This window comes from Equus przewalskii, chromosome 2 (genome assembly GCF_037783145.1).
Source record: "Equus przewalskii isolate Varuska chromosome 2, EquPr2, whole genome shotgun sequence".
Lineage (NCBI taxonomy): Eukaryota > Metazoa > Chordata > Mammalia > Perissodactyla > Equidae > Equus > Equus przewalskii.
The window spans coordinates 62,866,930-62,891,676 of NC_091832.1; the positions used below are offsets into that span (position 1 = coordinate 62,866,930).

Sequence of the window (24,747 nt, forward strand, 5' to 3'; positions counted from 1 at the left end):
ATGAAGTTCAAGCTCTTTAACATATGAAGCACTTTCCACATTGGCGTTTGCCAACTTTTTCCAGCTGCATCCCTTTCCCTCTTGTTTATGTTCCAGCAACAATAAAACACTTGTAAGTTGCTAAGAGAGTAAACTTAAAAGTTCTCACCACAAGAAAAAAAATTCTGTAACTGTGTATGGTGACAAATGTTAACTAGACTTATTGTAGTGATCAGTTCACAATACATATAAATGATGAATTATTAGGTTGTACACCTGAAACTAACATAATGTTGTATGTCAATTATACCTCCATTTAAAAAAACACATTTGTAGTCCCTTGCACTAATCAGGCTGTATTTTCCTTCTGTGACTTTGTTCATGAGAGTCCCTCTGGCTGGAAGCCCAACATTCACCAGCCAACCTAATTAATGCTCCTCAGTCCTTTAAGATTCAGTTCAGGTGTCCACTCATCCAAGAAGCCGTCCTCTTTCAACTCGTTACTCCTTCCCACCCCTGACTTTATTTCATCCTGACTGTCCGTTTATGTTTCTGTATCTCTCAGTAGACAGTCAGATCCTTAATGGTAGGAATTATGTTTTTATCTTTGTGTTTCTAGCACTCAGAACAACTCATGACACATAATTAATGTCCAATAAAATTTCTATTGAATAAATGAAAACTTGCGCTGATCATACTAATGGAAAGTGTATTGGGATAACTGTCAAGATGAATTAGTCTTTTTAGTCCCTCAAATGAATTTGTACTATTTGTGTCTAATTACAATATCAGCAATAATTATCATCATTTGAACTTTCAACTTCAATGGTTCCAGGCTCAGTTACCTATTCTTGAAATAGAAATTTCCTGGCCTATAAATCTGTCATCGACATTGATTAAATCTTTATTTCATTTAAATATCACATTTTCTTGACATTATAAGTGGTCCAACCAATGTAGGAACCTCTGGTCTTGATTGGTTTATTGATTTCCCTCTCTGTCTCTCTTTCTCTTTTTGCTTTTTAGACATGTGGGAGACCAAACTGAAAGGGACTGTAATCATTACCTAGCATAATCCCTCATTATTAGTTTGGGGAAAAGTAGGCTGCAGAAGATAAATGGTTTGCTACCGTCATGCTCAATTTCCAGGCTTGTTTATTCTTTTAATAGACAGTCTTTTCTTAATTTTTACTTTCTTACTTTTTTTTTTTCCGGACAATTAGCCCTGAGCTAACATCCACTGCCAATCCTCCTCTTTTTGCTGAGGAAGAGTGGCTCTGAGCTACCTTCTGTGCCCATCTTCCTCTACTTTATATGTGGGACACCTGCCACAACATTGTTTGATAAACGGTGCGTAGGTCCGTGCCGCAGATCCGAACTGGCGAACCCTGGCCGGCGAAGTGGAATGTGCCAACTTAACTGCTATGCCACTGGGCTGGCCCCTTTACTTTCTTTTCACTTTTCTTACTTTTTATTAAATGGCTCAGTTAAGTGCAAAAGAATACCTGTGTTAAAGCAAACATAAGCACATTCTTCTCTTGGCAGATTTATTCTTCTATTGTTGCAATTATATCTCAGGGCATCTTTAGGTGACTTTTATTCTTTTGTTTCTATGTATGTTAATATAGGACAATAATTATTTTTAGATCTGTAGGCTGATTGTTAGCCTGTTGTCTTCACAATGTTTTATGCACCGTCATCGTCATTACTGTTAGTACCTGGTGATTGCTTTCCCGCATCCCAGGTGACACATCTTCAGATTATATCAGCTGCTTTATTCTTCTGCACCTATCGTTAGCTAAAATTTTTCTCTCTTACGTCTTTGAAATGCTTTCTATGCCATTTATCTTATCCTAATGGCCATGGCAAACCAATCAGATATCAAACTTTTCACCCATTAGGCACATTTTCCTGTGCGCAATCTTGTCACAGCAGAAAGCAGCAGACGTTACAAAAGTATTTTCAGTGTTTGCACTGGGTGATGTTATTGTGACATTCATAGTTTGTCTCCTACCCTTGGGCTGTTCCTTACTGACAGAAGTATTTAGATTTCATTTAGGTTTTCCACACAATAACTCCTGATTTTTTTTTCAACCTCAAAGCCTTCAATTTTACATTGATGTTAATTTTTCTACTTTCCTCTTTAAGTGATACTTTTAGATATAGATTCAGAACGATACATAACTCATAATTCTTTGCTTTAATATTAATGTGGTATGTGTGATGTTGCCTGGGTCTGAATTGTATCATATGAATAGTTCACTAGACTTGGTACTGCAGATATAGTTACTATCTTAATCTTGCTACCTGACTTGCCAAGATTGGAAATACTTTTCTCTCTGTGGGTAGTTACGTTGTATTTCCTTGATATGTGGTTGGCAGGAATCTGAGATGCTGGGTGCTCCTCCTTGCGGATTGTAGCCATCAGGATGCTCTGTCCCGAGAGTGAGACTATGTATTCCAGAAGCTGTCCTTTACCACGTGCGTTGACTTGCTTCTGCCTCTCTTTGCACATCCGCTCTCCAGGTCCTGGAAAGGGAGCATTGGTCGGCTTCCTCAGCAGGATGAGGGCCTGCTCTGCGGCAGTGCTACCTCCCCGGCATGAGATCACAGCCTGCCGCCTGCCCAAACTCGGCCATGGCCACCGAAGGCTCTTCCTTCTGCCTTCTCGTCTGCCTTGGATTCATAATGGCACTCCTTAATAACCTTATTATTCAGGATTTTCTTCTTTTTTGGTCCCTAAAGGAAACTGAAAGCCAGCACACAATGCTACAGTGACATCAAACAGCTAAATAGATGGCCCTGGAAAAAAGAACCACACATTTGCTTTCTTCATAGAAGCGAATTTCGCCATCACTGGTGTTCTGCAACAAAAGACATTTTCGTACGAAGGTGCTTCAATAGACTCCTTTATTTTCCATGTAACTATTTTGTCTATTCATTTGTGTTTTATTTTTGCCCCCTTTTTTTTTAAAAAAAGAATCCTTTCAATTCTAATAAGTGCCCCTTTTGTGTTATTTGAATGCTTTTGAAAAAAATCTATAATTTTCCTGTTCTGATAGGCTTCTTTTCTAACCTAAGAATTTTAATCTAAATGTAGAAGAATGAATCCTAGTTCTTATTAGTCATTGAGTAATATCTTGAATAAAGCTTACAGTTAATTACTGGAAAACAAAGCAGCTTGTAATGTTTTCACCTTCAAGTCAATATATGATGATGATACATATTTCAAATATGATTCGTTTTTCCCCTCCTGTCAACCTTGTTTAATCTCCCTGTGGCTCTGCTTTCAGAGTCTCTAGAGACTGGAAATCTTTTTAAAGAGATGTGTTAACTAAATGGTCTTGTTCCTCTTCTACGGTTGTCGGCTTGTCTAGTGCTGCTCTCTGGTGGCTGTTTCTTGAATTACATGCCATAGATTTTTGCAGTTTAGCCTGAGGGGGAACAAATGAACAATTTTTAAAGTGTATGCAATATAGTTGGTTTTATTTATGTTTATTTTCAGCTGTCAAATAAAATTTGTAGTCCAGAGCATATTTCATTCTAGAACATTCCAGGGGATAGGAATATTCAATCTGATGCAGGCATTCAGGTATGTATACTTCATATGAACCAGCTGGCTAGGTGTGTTTCCTGATTAAATAGAGGTGGTAGAGAGAAATTTAGCCCAACAGACAGAGATTTTCCTCATGGCATGCTCCTTTTTCTTTTTTCTTTTTTAAAATATCCTTTTTCAGTCTAGATGCCAGTCTTACTGATAGGCCTCTGAAGACATCTCTCTTCCTCCCAGGCTGAAGTCAGAATCACTTCTTGGAGGTAACAGGCCAACACTGTTCCTCACATCCCTGGTAACATCCCTGTGGGGTTTATAGAAACACATAGAGGAAGCAGGAGGCCGGTCCGCTTTTGCTGATATTCCGTTCTCATCAGTAAATCCTGGAGCTGAGGCTCCTGCATTAAAACCCATCTGATAGGTGTCCACATACTGCAGGATTTATCGGAGTGAACAATATTGGAATTTGGCAGCCGCCTCGAACCTGAGAGAGACTTCTAATTTGGTGTTAGTATAAAGCCATCTGGCGAGAGGAATTGTGAGAAGGCGGAAAGGAAAAAACACTTACTCTGCACCTACTCTATGTGCGAGGTGCTGTTATATTAGAGACATTATTTATTCTCTTAATAACCCTGTTTGTGAGGTGGATATTATTGCTCCTATTTAAAGATGGAGGAACTACGGCCTAGAATGATTAAATAATTTCACAAGGACACCCAGGTTAAACTGGCTGAAATCTAGGTTGGCCTGACTGCAAGGCCCAAGATCCTCCTAGAACACAGTGAGCCTGTGGAGTAAGAGTACAAGCACAGGTTACCTGCTAGGGGAGGGGCAGTGCTGGTTCACTGACGGACTGAATTAGTTCTGGACTGTGCTGTGGACTTGGTCTACTGCTGCTTCCCTGAATGACGCTGCCCTGCCCTGTAAGGCAGGCGAGAGGCGGGCAGGAAGGAAGGTGGGATCGGCAGAGGGCGGTGCCAACATGCTGAATCTCAGCACGCCTGAGCAACTCATTAAGATCCTAGGCTGGGCACAGTGCGTCTTTACTAGTATACTATACAAGTTTAATAAACTTTAATGGTTTAACACGCTTGAGGAGTGGCGCTATAGGAGAGAATTATGCCTTACTGGGAACTGATGTCTAATTTTTTTGGTTTTCTTAAGAGAGGCATTATGGACAGTTCTGGGAGGCAGAAAGCACAGGCAGGACATACTATCCTGAGCTTGGGTTACATCCTTCTGCAGAGGGAGAGAGGTGAATAGGATGGGGGCAAGGGGCTTTAACGGTATCTGTAAATTTTATTCTTTAAAAAAATATGGCAGTAGCTGTAGATAGTTGTTAAGTCTGTGTGATGAGTACACCAAGGTATGCTTTAATATTTTTTAATAGTTTCCAACTTGAAATATTTCATAATTTAAAATTAAGACACTAAAAAGGAGCAGACACAATTTTACCCACTATCTCTTCTCTTTTATAGATGACACAATGTAAGGACAGCCCCTTACAAGGACTGTCAAGTTTCAAAGCAGGTCCGGAATCACATCTCACTTAATAAGCTGAGTTGCAGTGAAATGTTTTTCTTATTTTTTTTTGGTGAGGAAGATTGGCCCTGAGCTAACATCTGTTGCCAATCTTCCTCTTTTTGCTTGAGGAAGATTGTTGGTTGAGCTAACATCTGTGCCAGTCTTCCTCTATTTTGTATGTGGGACGGCACCACAGCGTGGCCTGATGAACAGTATGTGGTCTGTGCCCGGGATCCAAACCCATTAACTCGGGGGTGTCAAAGCGGAGTGCACGAACCTTAGCCACTATGCCACCAGGCTGACCCCCAAAATGTTTTTCAATCAAAAGCAATAAATAGTCTTAAAGTATACCATGAAGTCCATGTTGGAGTGTCATTACCTCAAAGTTATCCTTCGTATGCAAGATTACAAACCACTACAACAACAAGAGGGGTAGGCACAGTATTCTTTTCAATATACAGCCAGAGGGGAAAAATAAGATTAGATAAAGTCTCCCAAAACTTACAGATCACAAAAAGTCTTTCACTAAAACCATGTAATTTAGTTGGAAGTGTTACATAGCACTCTGTAGGCTTTCCATGGTTTGAAGACTATCATTCTGGGAAAGGAAATACAAGACTAGGGTCACAAGCGACATTTCTACCATCCTTTCTGTTACTTAAAGCACATTTTTATACGTTATCTCAATTGATGATCATAACTGGTCTGAGAAGAGAAAGAAACAAAGAAGTTGAGGGATTCGCTTAACTACAGAGCTACTTAGTGGCGGAACCAGGACCTCACCCCAGGTCCCATGTGTCCCATCGAGAGATCTGTGCCCACTGGATCCCTCCATGCCTGCCTCAGCCCCCCAGAGTCCCGTGACTTCTGGGAGCTGACATACCTGTTCATGAGACCATGTCCTTTCAGAACCATCCTTGACACAGATGTCCAGCCTCAGTTCGGTTCCTGTGGCTCCATGCTTGCTGTCCACACAGAGGTTTGCTGCCACGTTTCGAATCTGTGGAAGGAAGAAAGAATGAGCACGGGGCTGCTTTTTATTGTACCCCTAGCTCCTGACAATCCTGGTATAGATTCAGTAGTTGTTTTTTTGGTTACATGATTATTGAAGGATGACTTAAATTTATGTGCAATTTAGGAAGAAAAATCAAGGGATCAAATATAACATGGTTTAGTCTACATGTGAAAGAACGTGAGAAGGTTGAACAGCAAAGCTGCAGCTGGCTGAAACAAAGGAGTGGGTGACAATGCAACATGAGGAGCAGCACAGAGTTAGTGACTTCTGTAAAATGGGAGATCTTTCTTTTTCAGGTAGTTCTTAACTTAGAAGTTGCTATCTTCTTCTTCAAAGTATCTTCCAGCATTTCCACCTTAGCTGGGAGTGAGGTCCACTGTAAGGCAGGTGATACAGGTAAAGCGTGTGATGGAAGAGAGGGAATCACTGAGCAGTGCATGGTTCTGTGCAGGATATGGTGACTTTATGTTCCAGTTTGCCTGGCATCGTCTTGGTCTACATCTGTTGTCCTGGTTTAGCATTTCTGCTGGATGATAAATTAAATGTCATCCCAGAGGATTAGCAAGATAAGAAAGCCAGTACCATTGGGGTAATACTATCCTGGACGAAGGTTCTTCACGTAAAGTCTGAACTTTGAAAAGCTGCAGAGTGAGGAAAGAATGACTGATAATTCTTTACAACCACATTAACACTGATAAAAGGAACGGAGCAGTGAGGGGTGGAAAAGGGTGGACTATGAAAAGTATCAACAGCAGAAACAGCAACAGAAAGAGTCCGGACATAGACACGTCCCTCCGTCAAATCTTCCTGCCTGAAGATTTCACCAATTCTCCTGTTAGCATCAAAACCACATCCTGTAAAGAGAACGGATTAATGGTTACCAGAGAAGAAGGAGGTCTGGGGGCGGACGAAAAGAGGAAAGGGGCACATATGCGTGGTGATGGGTAAAAACTAGACTGTTGGTGGTGAGCACGATGCAGTCTATACAGAAACTGATACATAATAATGTACACCTGAAATTACACAGTCACAACCAATATGACCTCAATAAAATAAAAAAAATCCCACATCCTGGAACAGAGTCAGTATTGTTTATAGTTTGTTCCTTGGGTGGGTATGCTTAGATAAGCTCAATTATCTCAATCCTTTTTATGCCTTTATATAGTCCTGGATTATAATAATCCCTTTAGATACTGTTCAGAAAGGAGACAAGAACAGAATGTACTCAAGTGACAATTTCAGTCAAAGTTCAGGATGAGTGGGTGCCGTATGGAGCCTCTCTAGTCTCTCTCCAGAAGGATGCCCACACTGGGCCTATTCCTATCAGGACGGAGTAAGGAGGCAGAGAGCAGGTGGTTATGCAACATACTGGGCATCAAGAAAGGAATAAGTGATGCTGGGATGAGATGGTGGTGGAGACAGCTATTTCATATTTCACTTTCTTTGGGGTAGAGCTTGGTCAAACGTCATTCAGGAGGGAATCAACGTGGTGGATACCAGTTTCTCGATTCAGGGAATTTGGCAACAGCTGGGGTTCATCTTCCATATTGCACCTCTACTTTCAGGGTCTCTGTCCCTGAGGACGGGGGAATGTGAAATAATATAGGATACAGTGCAGTAGTTCTTAACCTAATTTGGCCTACAGACCTCTCTGAGAATCCAAGGAAAGCTACAGACACTTTTGCAAAAACAAATGAACAACCAAACCATAAGTGGATACATATCAGCACTTTCATATTCATTTTCCTGGAACCCATTGACTCCACATTTGAATCCTGAATTAGGGAAAATGCTTGCCACCCACCTCTTGCAAACTAATTGCATCCCTCCTCTTAGCAGCATGGGAGATCCTGAAAGACGGGATGAACTTGGCTGGTGTCAGAGTGAGCCTGATTCACTCCCCCTTTTTCACCTTCTCTCCACCTTCCTGAAACAAGGACTAGGGAGGAACTTGACTATGGAATTTGAGGAGCCAATCTCAAAACAGACATTTTGTAAGATCAATTCCTCGGTGTGTGATGGAGTTTCTTTGGTGAAATAGAAACACCCAGAATGTCAAAAGTTTGATTTTGCTATCGCTGTCTTGAGCTTGGCACCCTCTGTAAAGCTCCTATTTGATTTCCTTATCTGAATCCAGCGTGTGGGTTTTGTAAAGCTGTCTATAACCTGCGAGCTGTGTGTCACGACTCTGAGCGGGGCTCTCTTTTCATTCTTGGGCCATTGAACTCACAGACACACTCTTCTTAGAGAATCGGCATCCGTTTATGCCAAAGTCATCTTCAGGGCACATTGTTCCCTCTACTTGAGTCTAGGAACCCTGGACCATAGTTAGGAAAATGGCAGCTGCTTCCATGTTGATGGCCGCTTGGCCACCGGGGGAAGAGCTTGCCCTCCTCTCTCAGCTAGCATGGCGCTCAGTTACTGGAGGGGCTCTGCTCTTGGAAAAGGAGGACGCGGGAAAGAAAAGAACATACATGGGCCAGGGACACCGAGTGGCAAATCTGCCAAATGGCCTGTGGAGACACACCAAGGGCTGTGAGAGAGTCGCATTCTGTTTCTAAAAGCTAGGAGCTCAAAAGGGCCTGGCGGGGAATGGAAGAGAGCATTTTCTAAACTCTTGAATTTTCTAAATTCTCACTCAAATGGCATCTGTGTAGACAATGGGATCAACTGTTTTGGAAGCCAATTTCAAGTTTCAAAGGCATAATTGTCTACATCTGTGTAAATTCCAGCCAATAGTTGCGCCAGAAGGAAATGCTGAGTTTACCGTAGGAGAAGGTAGGCTCCCGGACACAAGATTAACAGCCAGCCCTTCTCACTCCCTTCTCTCTCCCTTCTTTACTTATTCCCATCTCTTCAGCACATATTCATATCCTCTCCTCTCGCTCACAAACACGACTCCAACGTAATAAGCAGGTGACTACAATTCCAATAGAACTGATTCTAATACTTGTTTACTCATTTGAATAAAGGTTTTTTTTAAGTAGATAAGAAAATTTACAAATGATTTATATTTTTCCAACATGGGCTCTGTAACTGTGGCTGAAGATAAAGCAGTTCTCATGTATGTACACTCCCCAAATCTAGGACACAGACTACTGAACACGTCTGTGACAGAATAGATAATTACTATGCTTTATTCCTTTGATGTCCAGCTTCAGGGCTTGGTATCATTAAAACTGTGTCAAGAAATCCTCAGAGACTCGAAACAGGATTAGACAGTAAGGTGGAGCTTGACTAGCAATGGGTGGGAAGCAGGAGAAAAGAGGGGGAAAGGGAATCATTATGTTTGACAGGATTACAGAGATCGTCTCCCTTTGGGCCAGGATTAGGAAAAGGTCTGGCAGAGAGTAAAGGATTTCTTAGAGATGCAAGGGAAGTCAGGCTCAGCTTGACCATTGTTTTTTTCCTCCCCAATACAGGAGGTTTTATAAAAGAGGTACAAGAGAAAGGAAATGTGATATGCACGTCAAGGTGGCTAGTAGCTGAGGGATAGGTAATTCAATTGGTTATTAAAGAGAGACTAGCCTCAGCTTAACAAATGAGGCAGCATGGTTTGCTAATTCCCCTCTGATAGCCTTGGGGTCTTTTAGGTAAGAAGTAGTGGGTTCATGATTCATTCAACAAGTATTTATTAAGTACCTGCTATACCCCAGGCACTATGCTAGATGTTGAGTATACAGCGAAAGATAAAAAAGAATCGGTCCCCTCCTTTGGGCAGCTTTTGACTAGTGAGGACATTAGCAAACACATGTGTGAAAGAAAGGCTTGAGAGTCCTAATATTTCTGGCTATGAAATCTTAGTATGGTAAAAGGAATCAAGATGCTCCTCTTTTATGGACGGTGGTTGATTTCAGAACGCAAATTTACGTGCAGAACTAGAAAGAAAGACGTTAGTGTCGTATGGAGAGAGAACTGAATGGAGACAGACCAGGTCTGGGTTCTGCTCACCAGGCACAAATATACTTTCCCTATAATCTTAGCCATGTACTCTTTTTTAAAGTCCAATTTATCCATTTATAAAAAGGCAACATTTAAGGAGCACTTCTGAATGAAAGGCGCTTTGAGAAGTACCAATGGAGATTCCAAGATGAAGAAAAACCAGCTTCTGCTCTCAAGGCCTCTACAATCTTAGTGGGGTGACATCACTTGGACAGCATTCTGTTAGATTACTAAATGCTAAGTGAGGACTAAGAGGAAATGACCAATTCCAAGCCAGACAGCGTGGAACATGTAGTAGAACTGATGACACTGAGGGGGCTCTGGAGGACGAGTAGAATTGAATCTAGAGGGTGGAGTGACAGAGGACACTGTAGCCTCAGGGAACAGAAATGAATACAAATGTGGAGATTTGACAGTGCGAGGCCTTTTTTGGGGAAGGGCACAATATCTGGTATAGCTCAGCACAAGGTTTGTAAGACGAGGACAATCATGCCTCAGAGGGTAGTTGTGAAGATTAAATTCACACATGCAAAGGGCTTAGTACAGTGTCTGGAACACTGTAAGTGGTCAGCAAATGTTAGCTGCTACTTATTTATTTGTTTGCTTATTTAGTTTTTCAGCTAAATCAAGTATGATGGTAAATGGGGTGATGTCACAGTCAAATTACATTTCTGTTATATTATGAGGTGTCCCGTTGGCACTTTAAATACGGAGAAACTACCCCTGAATGAGCCATGGTCTGTTACTCCAGACCTATTCTTCAGTCTGGATCACCTGTTATTCTTGACAATGTCATAAGCAGAGCATAAGCCAGCCAAGATCTCAGCCTGGCACCCTAGACACAGCCATATGCCTCCCCCAGCGCCCCACAATTAGCCATCTCTGTTGATTCTAGTCTTTCATCCTGAATGTCCCACTCCTTTCCTCTCCTTTCCAGTCTCACAGGCCTTCAGCATCTCCTCATGGACTTTTTAAAAAATCATAGTAAACTATCTGTAATATGAAATTTACCATTTTAACCATTTTTAAGTGTACAATTCAATGGCATTAAATACATTCCAAATTTTCTGCCATCATTACCACTATTTCCAAAATGTATTCATCACCCAAAATAGCAAATGTGTAACCATAGAGCAATAAGTTCCCCATTTCCCTTATCCCTGGTCACCTCTATTCTACTGACTCTATGAATTTGCCTATTTTAGATGCCTCAGATGAGCGGACCCATATCACATTTGTCATTTTGTGTCACATCTATTTCACTTAGCATAATGTTTTCAAGGTTTACCCATATTGTATCTTGCATCAGAACTTTGTTCTTTTTAAAACTGAATAATATTCCACTGTATGTACCATGTGAGATCTATCACATTTATATATATGATATATATATCACATATGTCATATAACGAAATATATATATATATATATATCACATTTTGTTTATCCATTCATCCACTGATATGGACACTTGGGTTGTTTCCACCTTTTGGTTATTGTGAATAATGTTTCTGTGAATATTGGCATAAAAATATCTGTTTGCTTATTTGTTTTCAATTCTTTTGGATATAAGCCTAAGAGTGAAATTGTTGGATCATATGGTAATTCTACGTTTAACTTTTTGAGGAATTATCATACTGTTTTATATAATGGCTGCACCATTTTACACTCCCACCAGCAACGTTCATATCCTTTCCAACGCTTGTTTTCTGTGGGTGGGAAGCCATCCTAGTGGGTGTGAAATGTTGCCTCATTATGGCGGTATCTCATTTGATTTGCATTGCCCTAATGATTAATGCTGTTGAAGATCTTTTCAAGTGCTTATTGGGCATCTGTGCATCTTCTGGGGAAAACGTTTATTTAAATCCTTTTCCCATCTTTGAATTGGGCTGCTTTTGTTGTTGTTGTTGAGTTGTAGGAATTCTTTATATATTCTGGATATTAATCCCTTATTGGATGTATAGTTTGCAAATATTTTCTCCTATGGTTGCTTTTTCACTGTGTTGATAGTGTCTTTTGATGCACAGAAGTTTTTATTTCTAATCAAGTTCAATTTATCTATTTTTTCTTTTGTTGCCTGTTTTTGGTGTCATATTTTAGAAGCCGTTGCCAAATCCAATGCCAAGAAGATTTCTCCCTATGTTTTATTCTAAGAATTTTGTAATTTTAACCCTTGTGTTTAGGTCTTTGATCTGTTTTGAGTTAAACTTTTTATATGATATAAGGTAAAGTTCTAAACTCTTTCTTTTGCATGTGGATATATTCATTTGCTGGGGCTGCCATAACAAAGTATAACAAATGAGGTGGCTTAAACCACAGAAACTTATTGTCTCACAGCTCTAGAGGCTAGAGTTCTGAGACCAAGGTGTCAGCAGCGTTGGTTCCTCTTGAGGGCTGTGAGGGAGAATATGTTCCGTGCCTCTCTCTGAGCTTTTAGTGATTTGTGGCAATCTTTGGCATTCCTTGGCTTATATGTATGTATCACCCTGATTTCTGCCTTCGTGTTCACAGGCATTCTCCCTGTGTGTGTGTCTGTGTCCAAATTTTCTTTTTATGAGGACACCAGTCATATCGGAGTAGGGGCCTACCCTTCTCCAGCATGACCTCACTTTAACTTAACTAACTACACCTGTAACAACTATCTTTGCAAACAAGTTTCCTTCTGAGGTACAGGGGATTAGGACTTCAACATGTGAATTTTGGGGGGACATGGTTTAACCCATTTGATGCGGGGTCGGTAAGCCGAGGAGTTGAAAGAAAGATTTCTTGGACTCTCAATATCTGGCAGTAGTGCTCTTTTATTTAGAGAATAGTGTGGAATAGCATGGGGACAGGACCCATGGGTAGTCAGAGCTGCTGCTGCATGGGGAGCTGCTGCTGCAAACATGGGTGGAGAGTAAGGCTAAATTTAAGGCATAGGTATGTGAATTATCTCTTTACAAGACAAAGGAAAGAATATGTAAAAAAGTTGCTAAAATGGTATCAGTGCCGGTAGGGTTCTGGTTATTGGGTGGTCCTATAACTTTTAGGTAAGAATCAAACTGGATTGAGTAAATGGCAGAAGTCACTGCTTAAATATTATCTTCAGCTAAAGACAAAGGAGGATGTTGGGGGGGGGGTTCAGTTATATGACGTTGCCAGACAGTAAACAACTTAAGTTCTTGCCTTCCCCATTAAGAGTTTCCAGAGATAAGGCCATCCCCACTTCCTCCTGGTGCAAAGAGGGAAACATCTTTACAGATGGAGGTTTCCCTTACAAATGTAAATGTTTCCCAACAAAGGGCAAGCAAACTCCGTTCCTCAGAGTTGCTTTTATTAAAAGTAACCATCCCCCTTCTCATCTGCCGTTTTAAAAGTAACCAGCCTAAAATAATCCTCATCACATTGGCCATGGATATGCAGTCTTCCCAGCACAATTTGTTGAACCATTCGTTCTTTCCCCATTGAGTGATCTTGGCATTCTTGTTCAAAAATAATAGACCACAAAAGTGAGCATTTATTTTTGGGTTGTCTACTCTATTCTATTGGAATATATGTCTACTCTTATGCCAGTACCACACTTTCCACCCTGGCTTTATTGAGATATTATTGACGTATAACATGTATAAATTTAATTTGTACAATATGAGGATTTGTTACATGTATATATTGTGAAATGATTACCACAATAAGGTTAGTTAACACCTCCATCCCCTCACGTAATTACCATTTTTTGGTGGTGATAACGTTTAAGATCTACTCTCTTAACAATTTCCAAGTATATAACACAGTATTGTTAATTTTAGTCACCACACTGTCCATTAGATCTCTAGAACTTATTTGTCTTATTGCTTAAAGTTTGAACCCTTTGACCAACCACTCTCTATGTTGCCTACCCTCTAGCCCCTGGCAATCACTATTCTATTCTTTGTTTCTAAGAGTTCAGCTTTTTCAGATTCCACATATAAGTGACAGCATACAGTATTTGTATTTCTCTGTCTGACATCTTTCACTTAGCATAATGCCCTCACATTCCACCTATGTTGTCACTAATGGTAGGATTTCCTTCTTTTTTAATGGTTGAATAATATTCCTTGTGTGGGGGTCTATTTTTTAAATTCATGGACGCTAAAGTTGTTTCCGTGTCTTGGCTATTGTGACTAATGCTGCAACGAACATGTGGGTGTAGATATCTCTTTGAGGTAGCAATTTCATTTCCTTTGGATATATACTCAGAAGTGGAATTATTGGAACATATGAGTACCACACATTTTTGATTACTGTATCTTTGTTTTAAGTTTTGAGTCAGAAAGTGCGAGTCTTCCAACTTTGTTCTTCCTTTTCAAGATTGTTCTGACTATTTGGAGTTCCTTCAGATTCCATATGAATTTTAGAGTGAATTTTTCTACTGCTGCTGCTGCTGCTGCAAAAAAAACCCACCACTGGAGTTTTGATAGGGATTGCATTGAGTGTAGATTTCTTTGAGTAGTATTGACATAGTATTTTTGGGTAGAATGAACAATATTGTCTTCTAGTCCATGAACATGGGATGTCTTTCTAGTTATTTAAATCTTTTAAAGTTTCCTTCAACAATCTCTTGTCATTTTCAGTGTACAAGCCTTTTGCCTCATTGGTTAAATTTATTCTTACATTTATGTATTTTTAGAAAGCAATATAATGTATATAAGAGCATAGATTCTGGAATCAGACTGCCCAGGTTTAGAGTTTGATTTCACCATTTACTGGCAGTATGACTTTAAGGCAAATTGCTTAACCTTTTTTTACCTCAGTTTCCTCTTCTGTAAATTGAAGGTAATAATAAAATTTATCTCATAAATTTGATGTGAACATTGAATGAAATTATACATATAAATGCTTATGTTAGTGTCTGGCCCATATTGTGTTCAACAAATATTGGTTTTTCCTAATAGTACTAGTATACTGGTAGTAGTACCAGTAGTACTGGTAGTAGTACTACTAATATGACTACTACTAGTACTACTACTAGTACCGTTACTACTAGTAGTACTATTACTACCAGTAGTACTATTACTACTACTAATAGTAGTATTGGGATGCAGTGAAAAATGAGACTGGAGAGGTAGACTGGTGCCATTTTGTGAAGGGTCTTGATTATGTAGATAAAGAATGTAAACCTTGTTCTGTTGGCAAAGGGAATTATTAGATGTTTTTGAGAAGAAAAACCTGTTTTAGACAGCAAATTCTGATGTTAATGGGAAAGGTGGATAGGGAGTTATGCAATTGTAAACATGTGTACTAGTTCTAATTGAAAATGAAAATCTGAACTATGGTAGTAGTAGTGATAGAATATATCCAACGAATGTGTGTATTCAAAAAACGAGGTATATTCCAGACACCTTTTTCAGATAGGATTTATAGGTCTTGGCAACTGTTTGCATGTGGATAAAGAAGACTTTCTGAGTTTGAGGTGTCTTTAGAAACATCCAGAAGTCTGTAGTTTGGAAGAGAGGTATGGGTAAGAAATGCAGATTTTGGAATTATCTACTGTGTCAGTTATCAATATATTGCCTCTCCACTCTAAATCTATCCCTTTTTGCCTTGCTTTGAGGTACTCAAGGAGGACCCTGTAGACAATTTTCCTTGCCAGTGGCTACAATTTTAGGCTTTACCAACAGAGGGTGCTGGATGGACACTTGAAGAACAGAGCAAGAGGAAGTGTCTTTCTTTTGTGTGTGCTGGTTTTCCTTGTGATAGTCAACAAATCGGCATGTGGGGTGGGGCGGAAGAAAGTAGCCCTCACCTGAGTGGCCCTCAGATTAGCAGCTGCTTCTGCCTCCTGCAAGTTTCTTCACCACCACCAAGTGGCATGTTGATAGCAGGCACATCCTATCAAATGAGGCCTGAGTCTCAACTTTGGCAGCAGTGGTGGGGGGGTTCTTCTAAATTTCTAAGTTCCTGCCTTGTTCAAATTCCCTTAGCCCTAAAGGTGGTAATTGCTTTCCAAAGTTGCTCCTTCTGTACTCTTTAGAGTCCATTTTACCTGCTTTAATAGTTAACAATTTTTTAATATTAAAATTTCCCTGTTCAAATTACTGGTGTGCTTTCTGTCTCCTGACTGGACGCTGATTAATGCAACCATATATGAGTAATAATTGAAGTCATAGAAGTGTGTGATATCACACAAGAAAAGAATATGAAGCAAGATGATAAGAAGATTGAGAATGGAATTCTGGGGAATGCTTTCTTTGGGAAGTGGGTAAAGAAAGGGTAGCTAGGAAAGAGAAAGGGAAAGTAAGAGGAGAACCAGAAAGAAGAGAGAGAGAAGGGTTTCGAGAAGTGGGCAAGGGGATCAGCAGTGTCAAATTCCATGGGTTGGTGAGGTAAATGGAGGGCTGGAGGAGGCTGCTCGATTTGGCTGTTAAGTCACTGGCGGCCTTTCCAAGGACAATTTCTATGGTGTGGTGGATGAAGGCAGAAGACGAATTGCCAAGTGGACCGAGGAAAATTAGGAGGTGAAAGTTAGAGTCAACAAATGGAAGCTTCTCTTTCAAGAAGCTTGACAATGATGGGAAAGATAGATACAAGGGAAAACAGAGTTAAAAAGAAACAATTTAGGGGGATGGGGAGATTTATATATAAGCCCTGTCCTACTTCCTTTGAGACTCAGATAAAAGAATTGTGAAGTGCTTTTAGAAATTAAAAACAGCATATAAAAACAAAGCACTAAAAATGTTTTCATTATCCTTACAGGACCTTTCACTGTTGAAGGCTCTGTCTCATGGCCATTACACCATTCTCAAAACATTTATTTTTATTTTTTCTGTTTTTATTGAGGTAACATTGGTTTATAACACTGTCTAAGTCTCTGGTGTACATCATTATATTTTGCCTTCTGTATAGACTTCATCTTGTTCTCCATCAAAAGTCTAGTTTCCACCCATCACTGTACACATGTTCTCCTTTCCCTCTTTCCTCCCTCTCCCATCCCCTCTGGCAACTACCAATCTGTTCTCTGTATCTATGTGTTTGTTTCTCTTCCACATTTGAGCATCACACTATTTTTGCTCGAACAGATCCATTCCATCTCTAATTACTCCATGCTAGTGGCGTCCAGTGGCTGCTGGCAGAGACCAACTACTGCCTTTCTTGACATTATGCCCACAGAGATTTTCTTCCTGTCTTATGCATATTTTCCTCTTCTGAATTTACCATAAATGTAATTGCTTTGGCATCTCTTTCTTGCCCCGGGACTTACTAGAACTACTCATTTTAGAAACCTGGCTTACATTATGTAAGAAAAAGATGAGCCCATGGCAGAAATATCACCATAGGGCCCTCAGATTTATATGTGTTCTGCTCCAAATAGTCTTATTCTAAAACTATGTCCTGCCACTTGAAGTTAAGGATTGTCACTATTATTTGTGAAAGATATCCAGTGTCACAATAGAACTTTTCAGTCAAGGATTATTTGCCAAAACCAATTGGATTTTCACAAACAGATACAGGGGAAGATTTGTATAAATAAGCCACTTCTTATCAGGGTTAAGATTAGCAACTCTTCTCTGATAGAAGGAAAAGAAATTAGAGTATCTACTTCATACTAAACTGGGTACTTTTACAACCATTATTTCATTTCTTAATCTTCACCACCACCATGCTGTGTATTCATTCACATTTGCAACTGAGGCTTTGGAAAAGTAAGTGGTTTTCCCAAGATTATACGACCGGTAGAAGGTCGGCAGGACTGGTACCCATGTGTCTGATTCCTAGACCTGTGTTCTTTATATACCGCTTTATGGTAATGGTTATAATTAATTCACCAGAACGGTGCAATTTTGGGTGATAAATCTGTGGCAAATGCTTTATTGAGCTTGAAGGAATATATGGAGATTAAAGAAGGCTATGAGTCCTTGGGTTTAGAAAGGAAGTGTTCCTGGTCCAAAATTTTGGGCTAGAGTCTGATCTAGATAAAGAGGCTGAAGCAGGCTTAGAAATCAAATCACTTTAATGATCAGGGAGCTTTGGTAAGGTCCTGGGCCAAACCAAGGGATAAAGAAGTGACAATCAAGTCAAGTCCAAGACTGAAGAGGACTAGCCCATGGTGGCTGAACTCTGGGGGAGGCTGTGGTGGGACAGAAGTCATCATGGAGAATTAAGAGGTAGAATCATTTCCTGACCTTTGCATAAAACTCTAGATTTTGAATCTGGATTTTTTTTTTTTTTTTTTGAGGAAGATTAACCCTGAACTAACATCTGCCTCCAATCCTCCTCTTTTTTACTGAGGAAGACTGGCCCTGAGCTAACATCCGTGCCCATCTTCCTCTACTTTATATGTGGGATGCCTACAGCATGGCTTGCCAAGTGGTGCCATGTCTGCACCTGGGATCTGAACCGGCCAACCCCGGGCTGATGAAGCGGAACACGTGAACTTGACCGCTGCGCCACTAGGCCGGCCCCTTGAATCTGGATTTTTAAAAAATTCCGTTTCCTGGAAAGAAAAGTCAGAAAATGGTAGAACAGTGGTGACTTTATCCTCACCTGTATAGTTGACCAGAAATATCTCCTTTTGTGTCCAACATCCCAGTATAACCTTTGTAAAGCAGAGAATATGGAACAATTGGCCCTGAGCTAACATCCGTGCCCATCTTCCTTTACTTTTTATATATGGGACGCCTGTCACAGTATGGCTTCACAAGCCATGGGTAGGTCCATACCCTGGATCTGAACTGGGGAACCCCAGGGCGCCTAAGCAGAACATATGAACTTAACTGCTGCACCACCAGGCTCGCCCAATTTTGATCTTTTGAAGACAGAAGAATATAAATTTGAACTCTTAGTATCTATGAAATTGTCTTTTTAGTTTGTATTTTTTTCTTAAGTTTTCGTGTTGTAATTTCATCAAATCAAGGAAGGAAATAGTTTGCATATATCCTCTCATGTGTGCGCTGTTGGAATAGAGCCATGGCCTGCAAGCGAGTGACCAACAGCTGCCTTGGCTGAGTAGAGGTTTTTGAAAGCTTAGGTGACAATTATTCATGTTTTGGCATGAGTTACATACGCTTGCGTTATGAGACAAAAGTGTATCGCATGTCAGAAAAACGAAAGCAGACATTTTTAAAAAAGTGTAAGGAGAAGCTTAGGAGATGAACTCTGTGCTCCTCTTTTCTCCCTGCAATTTACAAAACCCTGTGTTTGTTTATATTCCACATTTGAGCATCACACTATTTTTGTTTGAACAGATCCATCCAATCTCTAATTGCTGGAAATTAAAGGTGAGTAAATTAAAGGTGTACAGGAGAAGGGGAATGAGGTCTGAAGGAAAGTTTTACAGTGAAAGTTCAAGAATGTCTACAGGAAAACTTGTCCAAAGGATAGCAGAAAATCAGGAAAGGCATTGTAAGTCAGTTTAAGTGAGTTTTCTGGTATTCTGTGGGGAGAAGGGATCAACAGCAAGAGCACTTCCCATGCTCCTATTAACACTAATTGCACCTGTGTCAAGAGGTTTGGAAGCAGGGAATTTGCTCTGAACCTGCTTTGAAGGCCAACGCAAATCACAGGAGAAGCTGGCTTGCATGCATTGGGGACAGCGTGGCCCCATTTCAGCTGCAGCTTGTGGAAGAAATCCCAGACTGGACTGCAAGCTAGAGATGGTTAGTCACCACACCCCCTGCAGCATCACTTAGAAAATGGCATGGAGCCATCTCCTCAGACTGAGCCACATTGTGCTAGGCGAGCACCTCATCTTTTAACTAATGTCTTGACATTTACTATTCCCATCACTTTTTTCCTAGAGTGCTATTTTATGAATACAAACATTTCTCCCAATGGTTAGATTCATCCATGAATTGCTGATGAATCTAAGATTTGCTCCAGTTCCAGTATAATCACGAAAGCCACTTCCAACATCATTCTGAAAGCCAAGGGCAATAGCCACAGGCATTGAAAATAAAGCATAAAGCAACTTTTTAGTACTTGAAAGACTATTCACATAACACAGTGTATAGATAACGCAATTCATTCTTTGAATTCAGGTCAGATCATTGAAATGCGGGCAGATTTCAAAGCTTGTCTAAAATAGAGATGTTAAGCTCTTGTGTAAAATTCAGGACCGTTAGTTAATGAAGACCTGCAATTGAAATCACAGGGTAGATTCTGAGAAGAAGGTGACCCTTTGACCCTGGACAGGATTGCAGCAAAATCCCTGAGACAATGATCATCTGTGGGCTTTTAAAGTTCTCTGGAGAAGTAGATTCTCTTGAACTCATCCTTGAGTTTAATAGCCATCCCTTTAAGGAAGGTCAGCAAATTATCCTTATTGACAAGTAAGATAATTCAGAGTCTGAGTTTTCTACCGTAAATTTCATTACTGTTAAACTTAGGCAGCATATTAAAAGAGGTGACTTGGGTCTTTAAGGGAAAAAAGGTGGAAATGTCAAATTGCATTTGGGATACTAAACTGTAATGTAATATTTATAAAATATTTCATGGTGTAACTACTTCCCTGAAATGTTTCTCTGTGGGCCTTAGATTATGAAGCCGTATCATTTCCATTTTGTCGAGGACAAAACTGAGTAGCGGTAAAAATATTTCCACCCTCCTTCTTTCCTCCTCCCACAAAATCAAACAAATGAGGAACAGAAATGGTGAGTTTTGAATGCTTAGCCTTAAAATTTGGAGTCACACTGACCAGTATTCCATCACTGTGTCCCGAGCAAGGGAAATTCATGCAAAACTAATAGGAAAAACTGATTAACATTTCCTATAAAAAAGCAAATGTACTCCGTCCAAACCAGTGACACCAGAAAGTCCACTTTGGGGCACCATTTTAGGCAAAAGTTAGTGTAATAATCTCAAAATGCTTGAATGCTTTAGTCAGCTTTCTGAATGATGATCTCACACCTACTTCTAATCTAAGCATTTTACGTAATCTCCCTCCTCTCAGATTTCTGAACTGTGAATGTGGTTAATCATGCCAGACTCAATGGCTGGCTAGTTCTGAGACTGAGCTGGTTGGGGTTTGATGAGATTTTGATATTTTGAAGGGTAGGTGTCAAAAGTCAAGAGGTATCCTTTCTCTGGGAGAGACTGAGATGTTATTTTTCCCTGAAAATAGAGCAGAACAGAACAAAAAAAAAACAAAACAAAGCAGAACAAAAGAGGTTTTAAAGAAAGTCACCATGAGTCTAGTTGTAGTTTAATAAGTCTGGCTACAGGTACAACCTAAACAGCCAGCCCAGGCAAGTTCAAGTGAAAGTTTGGCAGGCCCACCTTAGTGCCAGGTGGCTTTAGGAGGCGAAGGGCTGGTTCTGTTTCTGGCAGGGTCCTACAGCGTTACCTCAAGCCAGCGAGTCTTTCTTGGGGAGAAGCTATGCTGTAATCATTTCTGTCACTCCAGCACCTAGCATAGTTTTTGGTGTATAATGTATTTGTCAGCTGGGGCTACCATAACAAATATCACAGACTGGGTGGCTTAAGCAACAGACATTTATTTCTCAGTTCTGGAGTCTGGAAGTCTAAGATCAAAGGTGGTGGCAGGTTTGGTTTCTTCTGAGGCCTCTCTCCTTCGCTTGAAGATGGCAGGCTTGTCGCTGCTTCCTCATATGACCTTTTCTCTGTGTGTGCATGTGCCTGGTATCTCTTCCTTTTCTTATAAGGACACCAGTCCTATTGGATTAGGGCCTCAAACTTATGACCTTATTTAACTTTAATTACCTCCTTAAAGGTCCTATGTCTAAATACAGTTATATTGTTCAAGGGTTAGGGCTTCAACACATACGTTCAGTCCACAACATATAGTACTTAATAATTGCTTTTTAAATAAAGAAAAAGATTAACTATTTTCCTAGTCAGTTTCTCTGCTGATGAATGAGAGAGGTCACAATGACACCTATTTATTATTATGCTTGCAATTTATCTTAGGGTTTTACAGACAAGCTTCACCAAACATTTATTTTTTCAAATGATTGAAAAGGAATTTGTTGCTAGACCTTTTGGCTTGATACGTTTAATATCCACTTTCTGTTACTACACATATATCCAGCCTATTCAGGAGATTGCTAGGGTCTCAAAGTCTAGCTTGCATTCATCTCTCAAATCCCTTACCCAAATCCTTGACTTATCTCCTCTTATTGCTGGAATTAAGTCAAGGGCAAAGCTCCAACAATGACTTTTTGAGCCATAGATGGCCCTCCAGGTGAATGTGGTACTTGCCTGGTTTATATTTTGAGCTTAGCCTTAACCTTTTCATTCAAGACTGTCAGTATCATTTTACGTAAGTGATTTTTAACGTTTTTTGTAGATATGTAATGTACATATCTACAGATACAAAATATTCCAGCTTTTTATATATAATGGCCCATAAAGGCTGTTCCATGTGTTTATTACATATATAGCTTTCTCCTCCCCCTCACCCCCAACACGTAGAGACATTCTTTTGCTCTTTGAAATGCATGATGTGATACTTTCCCTGGACCCATGAGTGTTGGTAGACAAGAAAATGGCTGTAGTTTTTGCTTTAAAAAAACAGCTGAGAGATGTCTCATGAAAAAACAATTATTCTCCTGAACCTCTGCCTCTTGTATGATTTAGATAATGCGTTGCCTCCTCCAACAATTTGTAAAGCAATTTAGAGTTTCAATGGCAGTAAATAACAATAGCCAACATTTTAGCGAGAGTTCGCTGTGTTAGGCCCTATGCTAGGTGCTTTCTATGGATTACTTCATTTACTCATCAAAACAGCTCTATGAGGTAGGTACTATTATATTCCTATTTTGCAATGAGGAAACCAAGGTTTAGTGGTTTCCTGTAGCTGTTGTAACAAATTATCACAACCTAGTGGCTTAAAATAATTGAAATGTATTCTCTCACAATTTTAGAGGCCAGAAGTCCAAAATCAAGCTGTTGGTTGGGCTGTGCTCCCTCCAAAGGATCTAGTGGAGATTTTATTTCTTGCTTCTTCCAGCTTCTGGTGGATGCTGGCATTCCTCAGCTTGTGGTTACTCACGCCTGTCTCTGCCTCTGTCTTCACATGAACTTCTCATCTTCTCTTTGTGTCTCTTCTGTATGTGTCTTATAAGGACACTCGTCATTGGATTTAGGCCCCACCTAGATAGTTCAGGATGACCTCATCTTGAGATCCTTAACTTAATTCCATCTGCAAAGATCCTTTTTCCAAATAAGTCACATTCACAGCCTCTGGGAATTAGGATGTGGACAGATCTTTTTGCCAGCCATCATTCGATGTGCTACACAAGGTAGTGGTGGACCTTGGATTCCAACTCTTAGAGTAGGGCCTCAAGAATCAGTGGAAGCCCCACACTCGCTAACTTCAGCACCTCCACTTGGCTTACTCTCAGTTGTACCATATGCTGACTGGCCACTCACTGAGAGGTCAGGGTCCAGTTTGGTAGCAGTCTCAGTTCTGGAGGAACTATGAAAAGAACTCGTACAAAGAAACAAAGAGGCTGGGGCCAGGACAATAGAGCCAAATATCATTCAGGGGCAGAGTGCCAACTTCTACTGTCCTTCCTTGCATTCTAGGGTGAGATGCTCCATAGAGATGGGGCCATGGGGACAGAAGAGAGAGGGCTTGAGGGGCCTGCTGGGCTGTCACTAGACTTGCTTGGGCAGAAGAGCAATGATCCTACGGAAGTATTTGGCTAAAATATTATGCATGCTGAAACAAATTAATGAAGACATAAATAAATGAAAAGACATCCCATATTCATGGATCGGAAGGCAATACTGTGAAGATATCAATATTACCTAAAGCAATCTATAGATTCAATGCAATCTCTATCAAAGTCTCAATGATATTTTTTACAAAAATAAAAAAATCAGTTTTAAAATTCATATGAACTATCAAGAGACCTCAAATACTCAATGCAATCTTGAAAAAGAAGAACAAAGTTGGAGGACCCACACTTCCTGATTTCAGAACTTACTATTAAGCTATAATAATCAAAACAGTTGGTATTGGCATAAAAACAGACATATAGAGCAATGCAATAGAATCGAAAGGCCAAGAAACACTCTCCCTTCTATGGTCAAATGATTTTCCACAAAGATGGCAAGATCATTCAGTGGAGAAAAGAGTCTTTCCAACAAATGATTTTGGGAAAACTGGATATCTACATGCAAAAGAATGAAGGTAGACCCTTACCTTATACTATGTACAAAAATTGACTCAAAATGGATCAAAGACCTAAATATAAGAGCTACAAGTGTACAGTTCTTAGAAGAAAACATAGGAGAAAAGCTTTATGGCATTGGATTTGGCAATGATTCTTGGATATGACACCAAAAGCACAGATAACAAAAGAAAAAATAGATAAGTTGGACTTAATCAGAGTTAAGAACTTTTGTGCTAGTTAAAGAAGAGTTTTTCTTTTGTAATAGTTAAAGAAAACTATTAACAGAGTGAAAAGGTACATAATGGGAGAAAACACTTGCAAACCACATATCTCATAAGGGGTTAATATCCAGAATATATAAAGAACTCCTAAAACTCAACAACAAGAAAGCAAACAATATGGTTCAAAAATGGGCCAAAGACTTGGATAGACGTTTCTCCAAAGAAGATACACAAATGGGCTACCAGCATATGGAATGATGCTCACCACCACTAATTGTTAGGGAAATGCAAATGAAAACCACATTGAGATACCCCTTCACATCCGTTAGAATTATTGTTAAAAAAAAAACCCAAAAAACTAAGTCTTGGTGAGGATGTGGAGAAATCGGAACACTTGTGCATTGATGCCGGGAATATAAA

The 24,747-nt window shown here is 39.9% G+C and overlaps 1 protein-coding gene across 1 annotated transcript in view; it reads right to left on the reverse strand.

The window, feature by feature from the left end:
• Positions 1-24,747, reverse strand: part of GALNTL6 (polypeptide N-acetylgalactosaminyltransferase like 6) — a 1,099,146-nt gene that overhangs the window by 18,607 nt on the left and 1,055,792 nt on the right. Inside the window, exon 11 of the mRNA XM_070608036.1 lies at positions 5,940-6,056. Coding sequence (XP_070464137.1) covers positions 5,940-6,056 — 117 coding nt within the window. The remainder of the gene's footprint in view (positions 1-5,939; positions 6,057-24,747) is intronic.